This window comes from Chanos chanos, chromosome 16, assembly GCF_902362185.1.
Source record: "Chanos chanos chromosome 16, fChaCha1.1, whole genome shotgun sequence".
Taxonomy (NCBI): domain Eukaryota; kingdom Metazoa; phylum Chordata; class Actinopteri; order Gonorynchiformes; family Chanidae; genus Chanos; species Chanos chanos.
The window spans coordinates 535,651-549,675 of NC_044510.1; the positions used below are offsets into that span (position 1 = coordinate 535,651).

General features: G+C 40.2%; 2 protein-coding genes across 3 annotated transcripts; one reads left to right on the top strand and one right to left on the bottom strand.

Annotated features, from left to right (window-relative positions):
• The first annotated feature begins 7,814 nt into the window (after positions 1 to 7,814).
• cdkn2aipnl (CDKN2A interacting protein N-terminal like) lies at positions 7,815 to 8,855 on the top strand. The gene is made up of 3 exons (XM_030793761.1): positions 7,815 to 8,095; positions 8,232 to 8,334; positions 8,426 to 8,855. Exons 1-3 carry the CDS (start codon positions 7,884 to 7,886, stop codon positions 8,432 to 8,434), a joined length of 324 nt encoding a protein of 107 aa, XP_030649621.1. The 5' UTR covers positions 7,815 to 7,883; the 3' UTR covers positions 8,435 to 8,855.
• A 585-nt stretch (positions 8,856 to 9,440) lies between these two features.
• ube2b (ubiquitin-conjugating enzyme E2B (RAD6 homolog)) lies at positions 9,441 to 12,941 on the bottom strand. Of its 2 annotated transcripts, XM_030793588.1 has the most exons (6): positions 12,820 to 12,941; positions 11,323 to 11,403; positions 11,049 to 11,074; positions 10,571 to 10,660; positions 10,205 to 10,293; positions 9,441 to 9,836 (listed from the first exon to the last, which is right to left on the bottom strand). In XM_030793588.1, the coding sequence occupies exons 1-6, from the start codon at positions 12,861 to 12,863 to the stop codon at positions 9,708 to 9,710; spliced, it is 459 nt and encodes a 152-aa protein (XP_030649448.1). In that variant the 5' UTR covers positions 12,864 to 12,941; the 3' UTR covers positions 9,441 to 9,707. The 2 variants fall into 2 exon arrangements, with proteins under 2 accessions (XP_030649448.1, XP_030649449.1); XM_030793589.1 differs by lacking the exon at positions 10,571 to 10,660.
• Positions 12,942 to 14,025: the final 1,084 nt, after the last annotated feature.

Genomic DNA, 14,025 nt, shown 5'->3' on the forward strand with positions numbered 1-14,025 from the left:
ATCCATAGGAGCTGTTCCCCTATGTATTCTAAACTGTCCACAAAACTAAACAAAAATCAGATTAAAACAGAACCATAAATATTGATTTGATTGTACTAATCTGAATAATCTTATCTTTTCTGGTAAACATTTACATTATTTTGTTTGTTCCAAATTGTGATCCAAGTAAATTATACCAAAGTATGGTATTAAACCTAAATATCCTTTGATCAGATGCTTTCTCTTTAATCCATGAACATCAGTGCAGACAGAAATAATCCAGTGTTTGTGTAGCAGTCAAAATACTGCAATTTTTCATTTGATTCCAAACCATTAAATGCAATGTTTGCCACAGAGCCTCCTGGTTTCTCACCAAAGTTTTGAAAAACGAACTACCAGCTGTCTCTGTATCTCAAAGTAATACTGTTTATGCTTTCCATCAAAGCAAGAGAGATAATCTCCTGCCAGACTTCAACAGGGTAAAAAAGGCAAAAAGGCTACGAACATATACCAAATGTGTGTGTGTGTGTGCGTGTGTGTGTGTAGTGGGGGGTGGACACTTTAACCCGAAAAATGACAATATGAAATCTTGAGAATGATGCATATTAAAAGAAATACACTAATACTTCTTCACAGAAGACAACATATTGCTCATCAGCTAGGCGCAACGCAGACCCGCCCCCTTCGCACGGAGCGCAGACTTTCAGAAGGTAAACAACAGTCACTCCCCCTACAGGAAACACCAGACAGCATCGAGCGACAGCAAGTAATAGCTGCACATCCATATCTTCTTATTCTTCAAGAAGTGCGTGACAGACTTGTCATTCTCTCGGAGCATCAATGCACATGCATGTGCAAATATACGTGCACGTACACACATTTCGAGTCTTAACAATGTTGCACGAATCCCCCAAAATCCATCAGCAACTTTGCATCCTTACTTACATTCGATACTGCAAGACCACTGGGACTTCAAGTCACGCAATTACGGCTACATTGTAACATAAAAACATAAAGTTCGTGTTGAGCGAACTGACTGATGAACGACTGAAGATATTCGCTAGTTTACAGGCGAATGAGCTTGGCGAGAGAACAGCTGAGATGAGCCTGCTCTCGGTCTTCGCAACAAGAACACGTTTACACAAGCTTGGCATTAATTACCAATAATTGTCTCCTCCAACGGGAAAACCAATGATCTCCTGAAAATACTGAACATCCGTATCACAACACTTTTGAGCGCTGGGCATGGCTACCTGTACCAGATTGTTTCATTTTATCACTTAATGTATGTGCGTCATCACGCAAACATTTCCATACTCGTACCACTGCAAATAAGAGGCTATAGATTAAAAGTTCTAAATATTAATTTCTGCGTTGCGTTGTTCATTGCAAGCATCTGACCTACATGCACTGGGTACAGGTCTACCACAACACCCCCCTGTAAAAATGCATGCTACGTACACGTTACTAGCAGGATATGTTCTCACACTTGAGGATTAGAGTAACTGTATCAATCACACATCTTTTCTTTACCCCTTTTGCCGACTGCCTGGGAGGGCGAAGCGTCCTCGAATCTGAGAGATGCTGAAAAATTAAGAGTCCATTTGAAGCTAATCACATGTGGCGAGCTAACTTACAGTACCCTATGGTAGTCCGATAGGAGTGTGGCTAGCCAGTTAGCCAACACCAGCGTCCCACGTTGGTGTATGGTAAGTCTGAGCCTTCTGGAATGACAGCACGTTAGATGCTTTCCCAAGAGAGTCAAAATAAAAAGTAGCTATCGACAAATTTAATCCACAACCCGATGGCATATGATGGTATCCCACAACACTGCGACAGCCGCCTACGCACTTATCGTTTTACTTCCTAAAATTGTTGTTTCCAGACTTTAAAGGTCGGATTTTATTCGTAATCCAGATTCCTATGTTGCTAGCTCAAATAGATAAGTAGCCTCTATGTGCGATATTAACAGGCAAATTAGCATGACAAGCTAACAAACTGAATTTGCAAAACCATGTCGCATCCCAGTAACGTTGTACAGGTCAATTTAGTATCCATCAATTTAATGTTTATCATATGCCTAGTGTTGTCCTCGGTCCGTATGAAATTCTCGGCATGATTTCCATATCCTGAGTTAGGATGAAATACAGGCTAACTGGCTACTTTTGCAACGTTCAGGCTCAGCTAAAACATTTCGCCCTCCGCTCGCTCGCTCGCTCGCTCCCCCCTTTTCTCACTCGTGCTCTCCCTCCTCTGCGATTGCACAGGCGTACATCGTTTCTTGTAACCTTACAACAAAATAAGCTCATACTTAAAACTCTTTTGGCGCCATATTAATGACGTACCAAAAAATTTCCGTTACCACCAGGCGTTCAGAAAGTACTTCTCACAAATGCAATGCGCGTGATTAAATAAATGTCAAAAACACGATTGCATACCTGTCAAGTTTTTAGGGAGTACTGTAATAGATATCATCGATAGTGGCTTCTGGAATCAGTAAATGGGGCGTTTCGTCGTAGCATAATCGTTCATTTTACTGTGAGTCCGATGGGGGGAGCCATCTTCAAAACAATGGAGTGTTACTTCAGGTACACCAGAACGATGTGGACTGTCACAAACTTTGACGCAAGTGGCTTGTGGCTTCGTGATGACTTCCCAGTTACTGCTGACATCCTCATCGAATTTGTGATTTGTGATTTGTTTTATCGTGAGGTTGATGTGTTAGGTTGAGCAAGATAGATAGTTTAATGAGCCTTACACTATGAATCATTTGTACGGACTTTATAATTTTACTTAAATCGACAAACGCGATGCCCAGATTGATGGCCCCCTGGGCATGCGCTCTAGCAGGTTTTCTCAGACTGTCTTACACTGAGCCTAAAGATAAAGTTACTCAATAAGACCAGAGGTGGAAGGATTGGTTTTGGACCGTGACTTATGGTCTGATGTTATCCAGCTGAGAAAGCCTAACATCCCCTTCTGCCCTGCACTTCGTTTACACTGTAGCTTTCGGTTGAGCAAAGTGGAGAATTATGAAGTCAGTGGACTTGTAGGCATTTCCTATGTCTGTCAAAGTAGTGAGGCTAAGTTTTATGTATATATTTGGGGCCATCTAATCTTTTTTTCATTACTGAGTTCTTTGACACCTGACTTGGATGACCTCCTGGTTCATGATCTTAGAATAACAATTTCTGTTGACAGCAGAACAGAATGAAGGAGCAGACGTAGTCCCTGCTTCCTGTGACCACCATGACACTAAAACTGTCCCTTACCCATACTACACACATTACCCATACTACACACATTACCCATACTACACACATTACCCACCATAGCCATGTCACCCTTGTGTTCAGAGTGAGAGAGAGAGAGCGGAAAAATGACACTCTGCCACAGGCCAGGCGGTGCAATGCAGAATTTATTCTGTTTTTCAGTTTGACAGAGAGCTGAAAACTAGGCTACATAATGTGAAACAATGAGATTAAAATTAAAGTACTTTCAATCCTGTGATGGTTGTCATTGTTATAATTTTAAAAAGATAATCCATAGTGTTTAAATATCAGAACGACATCTCTCTCCATGCCCCCCCTTCTCCATTTTCCCTCTCTGAACCTCCCCTCACCTCCCCATATAGTGGGACAGTGATGTGTGTCTCTGTGGTACTGTGTGTGTGTGTGTGTGTGTGTGTCTGATACTGTGATGTGTGTCTCTGTGGTACTGTGTGTGTGTGTGTGTGTGTGTGTGATGCTGTGATGTGTGTCTCTGTGGTACTGTGTGTGTGTGTGTGTGTGTGATACTGTGATGTGTGTCTCTGTGGTACTGTGTGTGTGAGTGTGACACTGTTATACGTGTCTCTGTGGTGCTGTGTGTGTGTGTATGTGTGTGTGTCTCTGTGGTACTGTATGTGTGTGTGATACTGTGATGTGTGTCTCTGTGGTGTTGTGTGTGTGTGTGTATGTTAGTGTGAAGTTTGTCTTTGTGGTGTTGTGTGTGTGTGTGTGTGTATGTTAGTGTGATGTTTGTCTTTGTGGTGTTGTGTGTGTGTGTGTGTTAGTGTGATGTTTGTTTTTGTGGTGTTGTGTGTGTGTGTGTGTGTGTGTGTGTATGTTAGTGTGATGTTTGTCTTTGTGGTGTTGTGTGTGTGTGTGTGTGTATGTTAGTGTGATGTTTGTCTTTGTGGTGTTGTGTGTGTGTGTGTGATAGTGTGATGTTTGTTTTTGTGGTGTTGTGTGTGTGTGTGTGTATGTTAGTGTAATGTGTGTCTCTGTGGTGTTGTGTGTTGTGTGTGTGTGTATGTTAGTGTGATGTTTGTCTTTGTGGTGTTGTGTGTGTGTGTGTGATAGTGTGATGTTTGTTTTTGTGGTGTTGTGTGTGTGTGTGTGTATGTTAGTGTAATGTGTGTCTCTGTGGTGTTGTGTGTTGTGTGTGTGTGTATGTTAGTGTGATGTTTGTCTTTGTGGTGTTGTGTGTGTGTGTGTGATAGTGTGATGTTTGTCTTTGTGGTGTTGTGTGTGTGTGTGTGTATGTTAGTGTGATGTTTGTGTTTGTGGTGTTGTGTGTGTGCGTGTGTGTGTGTGATAGTGTGATGTTTGTGTTTGTGGTGTTGTGTGTGTGTGTTTGTTAGTGTGATGTTTGTTGTGTGTGTGTGTGTGATAGTGTGATGTTTGTTTTTGTGGTGTTGTGTGTGTGTGTGTGATAGTGTGATGTTTGTCTTTGTGGTGTTGTGTGTGTGTGTGTGTGTGATAGTGTGATGTTTGTCTTTGTGGTGTTGTGTGTGTGTGCATGTTAGTGTGATGTTTGTCTTTGTGGTGTTGTGTGTGTGTGTGTGTGTGTGTGTATGTTAGTGTGATGTTTGTGTTTGTGGTGTTGTGTGTGTGTTAGTGTGATGTTTGTCTTTGTGGTGTTGTGTGTGTGTGTGTGTGTGTGTGTGTGTGTGTGTTAGTGTATGTTTGTTTTTGTGGTGTTATGTGTGTGTGTGTGTGTGTGTGATAGTGTGATGTTTGTTTTTGTGGTGTTGTGTGTGTGTGTGTGTATGTTAGTGTAATGTGTGTCTCTGTGGTGTTGTGTGTGTGTGTGTGTGTATGTTAGTGTGATGTTTGTCTTTGTGGTATTGTGTGTGTGTGCATGTTAGTGTGATGTTTGTCTTTGTGGTGTTGTGTGTGTGTGTGTGTGTGTGTATGTTAGTGTGATGTTTGTGTTTGTGGTGTTGTGTGTGTGTGTGTGTGTTAGTGTGATGTTTGTCTTTGTGGTGTTGTGTGTGTGTGTTAGTGTGATGTTTGTTTTTGCGGTGTTGTGTGTGTGTGTGTGTGTGTGTGTGTGTGTGTGTGTGCGTTTTACTGTGACCATGCCCCTGATTCAGGTCTTGTGAGTGCTCTCAGCCCAGACCACAGGAACTGAACACACAGCTCTCACTGGGGTCTAGAGTTTCTCCACAGAACTCAGAGAGAGGAGATTCACTAAGTTAGGCACGTATCTTTGTCTCCTCTCTTTGTCTGTGTTCATATCAGTTGTTAAAGTCTGAATAACACTTTTAAAGAACTAACCAAAATTAAAGTTTCTCATAACTGTTAACAAGCTTTAATTTCTCCATCAGCGATAGAGAGGTGATGATGGGAAGTCAGACTGAGGGGAAGCCCTGGAACAGGCCAGATTATTATCTTCATCAGTGTAGCCTGGCAGTCATCACAGTGGGAAACCAATGGGCTTTCAACTGCAGCACGAACTGAGTTGGTTTCAGTTTGAAAACAGCTGCTTCCACTACACATATGGATCATTTCTGTTTCGAAAGTGTACTTTGAAGCGGGAGCCTTTTTCTTTTTGATATACATGTACATTTTCGCCCGTTTCTCACTGTTTGCAAAGAGCTCAAAGACAACATTATGAGCAAAAACTTGGATATATATTTTTTGTATTTTTCACAGAAAATCTAAACTTCATTTTGAGTAGAACAGAATAGAATCTCTGTGATTGCACACACACACTGTTACCCCCTTTCCACCGACAGGGAACGGGTTCCGTTCTGGTTCGCGCACCAAATTTTGATCTGTTCGGAGCATTTCGACCAAAAATAACTTGGTTTGAAACCTGAAAAGTTTGTTCCCAGATGGAACCAAAAGATAGCTGTTTTTATATTGGAGTGTGATATTTAATCTTTTAATCACAAGGGATATGTTGTCTTTTGCTCATAAACATCAGTGTGGTGATAAGTCACCTGCTTTTCCATGTTTGTGCAACCTTAACGGTGTAACAACATTTCATCTGTCTCCCAGCCATTAAATGCAGTGTTTTCAAGTCTATGGTGAAGATTTTCACTATCTCACAGTCAGCATATCTCATGGTTATGTTTCTGACAGAATTGGTTGACTGGCCAGGATCAGGCTCATGGATCTGTCACCAGATTTTTTAAATTAAAGGGTAAATTAAGTGTCACTCTTTTTAACCAAGAGAAAAAAGTACAGAAGTATCAGTTCACAAATGTTTTTGTTTATTATGCATGTCAGTGAATGATGCGTATAAATATATATTAAACAATAAAGAATTAATTTCTCTGTTTTGAATACAGCATGAGGGCAGCATGGCTTGCCTGGTGATGCACAGTGTGGGATACGAGAGAACATTCTACACATTTGTGGATGACTAATGAGAGAATATTTGTGTGCTGTTAGTGTGGGATCCGTCCATGTACATTTGACATTATGAGAATAAAGAGCCCACAGAAGTAACAAAACATGGAAATAACACCTGGTAGGAAAACTGATATTAGGTTATGAGGTTTGTCAAGTTCAGAGAGCAGAGATGTTTCCATTGTCTGGTACAAGTTTCGTGTGTTGGTACATGTGAGAATGCAATGCCTCTCACCTGGATGCTGTTCTGACCTGTCCTCTGTGTCCCGCCTCTCACCTGGATGCTGTTCTAACCTGTCCTCTGAATGGAGTCAAGCAGTGGAGGTGGTCTATGCTGTTCTAACCTGTCCTCTGAATGGAGTCAGGCAGTGGAGGTGGTCTATGCTGTTCTAACCTGTCCTCTGAATGGAGTCAGGCAGTGGAGGTGGTCTATGCTGTTCTAACCTGTCCTCTGAATGGAGTCAGGCAGTGGAGGTGGTCTATGTGACACCTTTTTTTTTTTTTTGTCCTTCCACTGGGATCCCATAAGATATCGTGGACTTCAAGTCAAAACAAGCTCCTAAAGGTTTTCTTCTGAAAACTGTGGGAAGGATTTTTTTCCCTCATCTTGATCCTCACAAGTGTGTAAAGTGTAGGTCTCCCTGGCCAAACACTACAGCACTGTTCCTCCTAATCCTTTCATCACACACTCAGACAAAAACTGTTATTGTAGTCACTTGTTGAGAATCATACCTGATTATTCCTTTCTTGATGACTTAAAAAGAAGAATGATGAAGTTTTAAGTCAGGTAAGTTTTCCTAGCCCTGTGATGTTCAATACTCACAGATGGGCAGAGCTGCACATGAAAAAAAAAAAACTTTCTCCTGAGGTGAATTCCAAGGTGAGCCAACAGTCAGGACAAAATTCGACTATTAGCAATGACACGCACCTCAGCACACTCCATGAAAATGAGGGAGCTACGTAGTTCAGAATAAAAATATATAGCATAATCAAATATATAAAATTCCACTTAAGCGATGGAAAAGGTACCAGTATAAAACCTAACATTTAGATTTCAATATTTTTTATTTGATCTTCTTATGCCGTGCCGTGCCTGAGCAGACAATCACTGCACAGCTGTTTTTGACCGCAGGGTGGCACTGTGACAAAAGATTTCGAGCGATATCCACCATCGAGCAAAAGAAGTCGTGCGTTGCTCTTCCGTGAGTACGAAGCTTGTGTTTAGGTTATGTTTTGTTCTGGTCCCATTTAGAAACATTTCTTTGGTTTTAAATTTTAACGATGGCTACAGGGGATGTCGAAGATTTTATTGAACAAAATAGGCAGGTAGCAGACCGTGTTGAAACATTTCGCACTATTTCGGAAAGCGACAAACACTGGAAATCTAGAAGAGAGTTCATTTTTAGAAACATGAACGACTATGAAGACCCCCAACTAGACCACCTTCTCGCCCTGTCTATGGTATGGGCAAACAACGTCTTCCTCGGTTGCCGGTGAGTGCTCACAGTGCGCGGGACAAAATTATTCACCAATGAATTCAATCAATTTTCTGTATACATTCTCTGCTCACAGAGCTTTCCCTGGTGCCTAGCTGGCTACCTAACAACTTTGTTACCTCTCTGTACTCAGATATAGTCCAGACCTCCTGAAGAAAGTGAAAGAAATGGCAGAGGGAATTGTAGTTGAGGATGCGCCTGTTTTTAAAACCAGAGACGAAATAGTTAAACAACAGGTATAGTTTACAGTTTAATTTTAGCAACAAACACTACCCCACGTGTGCTCCGTAACGAGTGATAATGTTCTCACGTTCTTTGTCTGTTTAGGGACGATAGCCGAAGATCTGCGGAGAGAAGACGTCAGGATGTCCGGGGTTTTCCCATTTTTTAAAAATTCGTCTCAAATTTGGGCAGAATGCCTGGGATTGCTTTTGAAGTTCCCAATTTTAAAGCATCTTTTAAGCATCTTTTTTACTTCTTGATTTGTCATACTGTAAATCTTTCGTCTTTTACAATGTTTTTGTACCAGTTCAAGCCAGCCCAGGAAGGGCAATATTATAGCTTGGTAACATTTTGTACGCTTTTAACAAGTTATCTATAAATTTAAAGTAAAAGCCATGTTGTATTCTATGAATTATCCATCTAGTAATTAGCAGTCTTTTGTTGCATACTGCTATTGAGTTTTGCAGTGATACAATAGTGTTTTGCAAACTTAGCTAGCACCACATGAGGAAAATTCCTCAAAAAGCACAAAAGCACACTAATGTAATAAAGACCCAATTCATAACCACGTTTAAGTTTGTAAAATGTGTTTTTATTTGTTTGTACAGCATATTATACGTATAAATGCTTTATAGGATAAAATTCACAAAAACTAACTAACTTGCCCCCTCCTGTATGTGGAAATTGTCATACTATGAAAAAATGATCTCTTTAATATTGTACAGGACTGCATGTTGAGTACTGTCATTTTCAACTTAATGGTAGACCCTTGTCTACAATGTGGATGTGAGTTAAGAATGTTAATCGAATGGGTAAACAGGTGGAGATCCCCCTGGGATTAACCATATCTGCATCAGCGGGGGGACTCCTTGGCTCACTGATTCCTGTGTCAGGGTGCATTTAATTCGATTCCAGGTTTATGCTGTTATTTTGAATTTTACTGTGGAATGCAATAAAGCAAGTACTGAACTAGAAAGTACTTCAGGGCTTTTTCATTTCACGATGCTGTATGCCTTACTGCAGACCTGCCAACAGCCAACTTTGTTCAAACTAAGAAAACAGTTTTAAAAAAATCTGAGAAAACAAAAGTAACAGCCTCATTCCAAAAAAAAAAAAAAAAAGATATATTACAAATTCTGTTAGAAATAACTTATTTCACATCATGCAATAAAATGAGAACACAAATATCAGTTGTTGTTTTTTTTTTAAACCTGCTGGCAAACAAAAAAAGTCCCTACAGTTATCATTTTGATGATTTTGATTGGTTTTCCTCTTTCCATGTGGCACGTGAGTCCATTATAATGTCAAAGTCGTTGTGTTGATGAGGTAAACAGAAAGCTTGACAGGGCTGATTAAAGGTGGAGGCGCCGTGACTGTGAGCACGGCATTAAGAGTCGACCCAGCTCTGCTCCACGACCGCAGACACTCTCTTCTCATATTCCCGCTTGTTTTCCTGATAGAGCTGTGCTGCTTGGCTATTGGCTGGGCTGTTTGGATTAGGCTCATCCAATAGGGACTACAGAAACACAGAGAACAAAATTAACACGCAGGCAAAGGGAAAAGATTCTATAACAATACTGCTTTGCATCATGGTGTCTGAACATCTGTGTGCAATACACCTCATTCAGGCATTGGCAAACAGAGGAACAGAGCTGAGCTTACATGCATTTCCTAAAACTACTGAACAACAAGGCTGACAGGACTTGACAGGTAATTCTGCTCAGCAGGTAAGTGAACATGGGGTAAAAACAATTGCAAGCTAAAACAGATTTTTGATTTGAAATGTTTAATACTTAGATTTTAGTTGCTGGCTGTCAGAAAACTGTACTGCAATTCTGTATATGAACTGTACACTGCTGTTTAATGAGAATGAAGATGACTGACCTGGATTGATGTCAGAATAGATGACACATCATATGTGGGACTCCAGCGATTCTGAAGAATGTCTAAACATATACTTCCATCTGCATAAACTGGACAGTCAAAAGGTTTCACTGTGAATGCACAGTGCTTATGCAAACAACAGCATCACTCAAAAACTGGGGATGCAAAATGCTTTGCAAAATTTTAAACCAATAACTATTCAGGTAAATACATAACATTCTAAAACAGCATTTAAAACATTCTGTCATGCACAGTATCCTCCAAAACATGACAGTAGTACATTTTGAATAATGTATTTGGAATGAGCTGAACAGTGTGAGAGACAGATGACAGTAAACTGCTTGGCCTCAGATCCGTCAGTCATACCGTTTGGGTGGAACATTTTGGAGACAAACCGGACAGTGGGGGGTTTGTTAGGATACTCTTCTGAAAACTCTATCACTAGTTTAAAAGTTCCTGCAGGACAAGAAACAAAACAAAACAAAAAAACTAATGACAAAAAGCACATCTTCCACATTAAAAGCAAGAGACTTTAATGCAGGTAAAAGGCTGTTTTCATCATTACTGATGTGACATGAAAAAGTGGGCTGATGATTCAGCACAATGACATTTTGCTGCCTGGTAAGATGGTCACTAAGCCCAGGACACAATGTGCACTGTCAAACTGAATGAGCTATGTCTGGACAAGACTACTGAATGTGAATAATCAAATTCTGTACTGAGTTACTAATAGCTACAGGGGAAATGTTTCATTTTGGGTTCAAACAAAACATGACAATCTCTTCAATTAGAGGAGATATCCATGTGTATGACTGATATAGAGCTGACAAAATAAGGAGCTTACCATCTTCAAACGGTGTTCCCACAGGTCTGGAGTAAAACCATAAACACAATCAATACCTTTTCCAACAGTACATTACCAAATGTACAAAACAATCAATTCACAACTAACAACTCAATCAGATCTTACACACACATCCATTAAATCACACACATCCATTACAAATATTCTCTTTGTTACATCGACAGACGGGAACGACAGATCTGACATTTCCTAAATAAAAATTCAGTCAGATGGCACTGGGGTGTAATGTGTGTGCATGAACTCCACGACTCACCCAAAAATAACCGCGTTCCACAGCATTATGTTGTTTTCTGACGGGGCCCCGCTGACACCGGTCGGAGGGTCTTCCTGAAGTCTGAGAACACAGAGAAGGAGAACAATTCACTGTGTCAGCAGGACCACACACACTCTCATCTCCTCATGCCTTAAATGTCTGACAGACACAGATAGAATGTGTATTATATCAGCAGTGTGTAGACCTGCAGAACAACAAAACCCCAACACAGCTGTCTCTTCATCACTCATCCACCTCTCAGACTGCACATGAGCAGTCTTAACCATGCACACACACGGGACTCCATTTCTGTTAAAAGATCAACGCATGACAGTCTCCAGACAGTCTGCATCACTGACAATGAGTTGTGTTGGACGCATAAAATGAGCTGGCCACAGTCAGGTGTACAACACAGAAGTAAAATTATTCATTCAACATAAGCTCCCTTTCCACTGAAAGGAAGAATGCTTTTCGGTTGAATGATAAATTAACATGAGCAATAGATGTATATGCTCAGTGCACAATGGAATTAACAAGCTAATACATTTCCATCATTTTGGATTTACCATTTAAGTCATTTTCATGTTTTCTCTCATGATACCCCAAATCCATTGGTTTAAATTACAACAAATTTACACACAAACATCCCATGAGACACCTCTAAAGAAAAGCTTCAAATTTATATTGACCTAATATTTTTCAAACTAAGTTAGCTTTCCACTTTCATGACTGAACAGATTTAAGGTAAGTCGACAGTATTCTACCACAGCACTACCGCTCTGTCATAGTCAGAGGGACGTACACAAGCAGGGCTTTAAACTAAAGGTGAGCGAGAGAGAGAAGCCAGGTATGCCATAGAGGAATACGCGTAAGATAAAACACCAGCCTGGTATTGATATTTTAAGACTACCATATTCACAACAAGGAATGGCAGTCTGGTTCTAGCTTTTAACACAGACTGTTTAGTGTCATTAAGATAGGAAAATATTACTAGCCTAGAAATAGACAGATAGCAGAATGAAAGTACGCATGCTTACTTAACACTGCTGCAATAACTGACCTCTTAGTCGTACATAGGATGGTGAAGGCACCTTAAACATTAAGAAATTATTCTTAAGGACAGCGTCGCATATTGTTACTGCAGTCTACTAGCTCGTCAGCTAGCAGCCCTAACTTCCAGGAACACCGCTCACGAATTGCCGACCACTTGAGTGATATGAGTGAGAACGAAACGTTCAGGTGTCGCTAAAGGTGTAGCTTGCTTGCTACCATCACACAGAATTTACCATTCTCGTTTAGACTCATTCCGACTTCACCAATATGTACATTATAAATAGTATACACAATTCTAACCACAAAACTGTCGAAATAAAACAGGCCCTGCTTCCCCGATGGACACTTAGCCACAAGCATTTCGAGCCACTGGCTAACTTGCTAGCTAGCATGCTACATTGAAACGTCAGTATACATACAGAACTTTAAAAATGATAGAACTACCGTTTGAAATCTCTCATAAGCCGTCTTCTTGCTGGTGTGGACATGATTCAAAATATGATTTTTCGACTATGTCATAAACTGTGTCAGTATACGCTAAATTAAGGATGACTTCAAGCTTTGTGTTTTTTCCTCCTCCAAACAAGTACAGTGACGTCATATACTTGTACAGGGGGAAAAAAGAGAGGTAAGAATATCCGATTGGTACGGCTCACTTGTACTGTACTGAAGTCAATGCATGACGAATAAATATAAACTAAACATACTGCAATCCATGTTTCACTTTGACGTATTGTTAACTGCACAGTAATGTGCTAACTGATTTTTTTTCAACGTTTCACATTCGTAATTAAGCATTCATAACCTCCGAGAGGCGAGGTGGTGCGATCTACAACTTTGGTTCATGCTGGAATGTATTAAAATTTATCATTTACAGCAATGATTCACATGAAAAGTACATTATTGTCTTCTGAAACGAATTGCTTGCTTGTAAAATGTGAGGAAAATGTTAACTGAGTCTGATCTTTTTCAGTAAATTACCTTTCTTGGGCTTTTTGAGAAGATCTGAACCTGTTTCATCTACAAATATGATACAATAATACATCATTATCTCCCATATATATATACACATAATCATGCTACATTTTTCTGGAGGAGTGTACCAGAGTCTTGTGTGGGGTGTGCTGATTAGAAGATATGTGATTTGTCATAAGAAGAAAAGTAGGGCATAGTTATGTGAACTGTTTAAAAATCAGATGCAGCACCTTGAATTCATTTTTGTTTTTCAATTCAGTTATTTTTCCTCCCAGAGACACTGCTGCCTTTATATATCTATGCTGTATTGTAGGCTATAGAGCCACTACTGAGTTTCTGATTAAAGTGTTCAGGTTGATGAGAAAGACATGTGTATATTGTCTTTGATGTGGTCAGTGAGGGTATCTAGCACCGTGATGAAATGCCAGACACAAAGGGACATGACACGCCACAGTTATTAAAGAGCGCTGAGACGGAAAACAGAACAATGAGGGGATTTGGAACGAGGGGTAAGAAAGTGTATTACACAACAACCATGGATTATTTACTGGGTGCATCAGTAACCTGATCTTCAAACAAATTAAATGTGAAACACCTTGTCTTGCTCTCCTCTTGTTGATGTTTAAAATGAAGCTTCTGCGTGGTTTGTGTATGGGAATTGCACCATGAAAACCT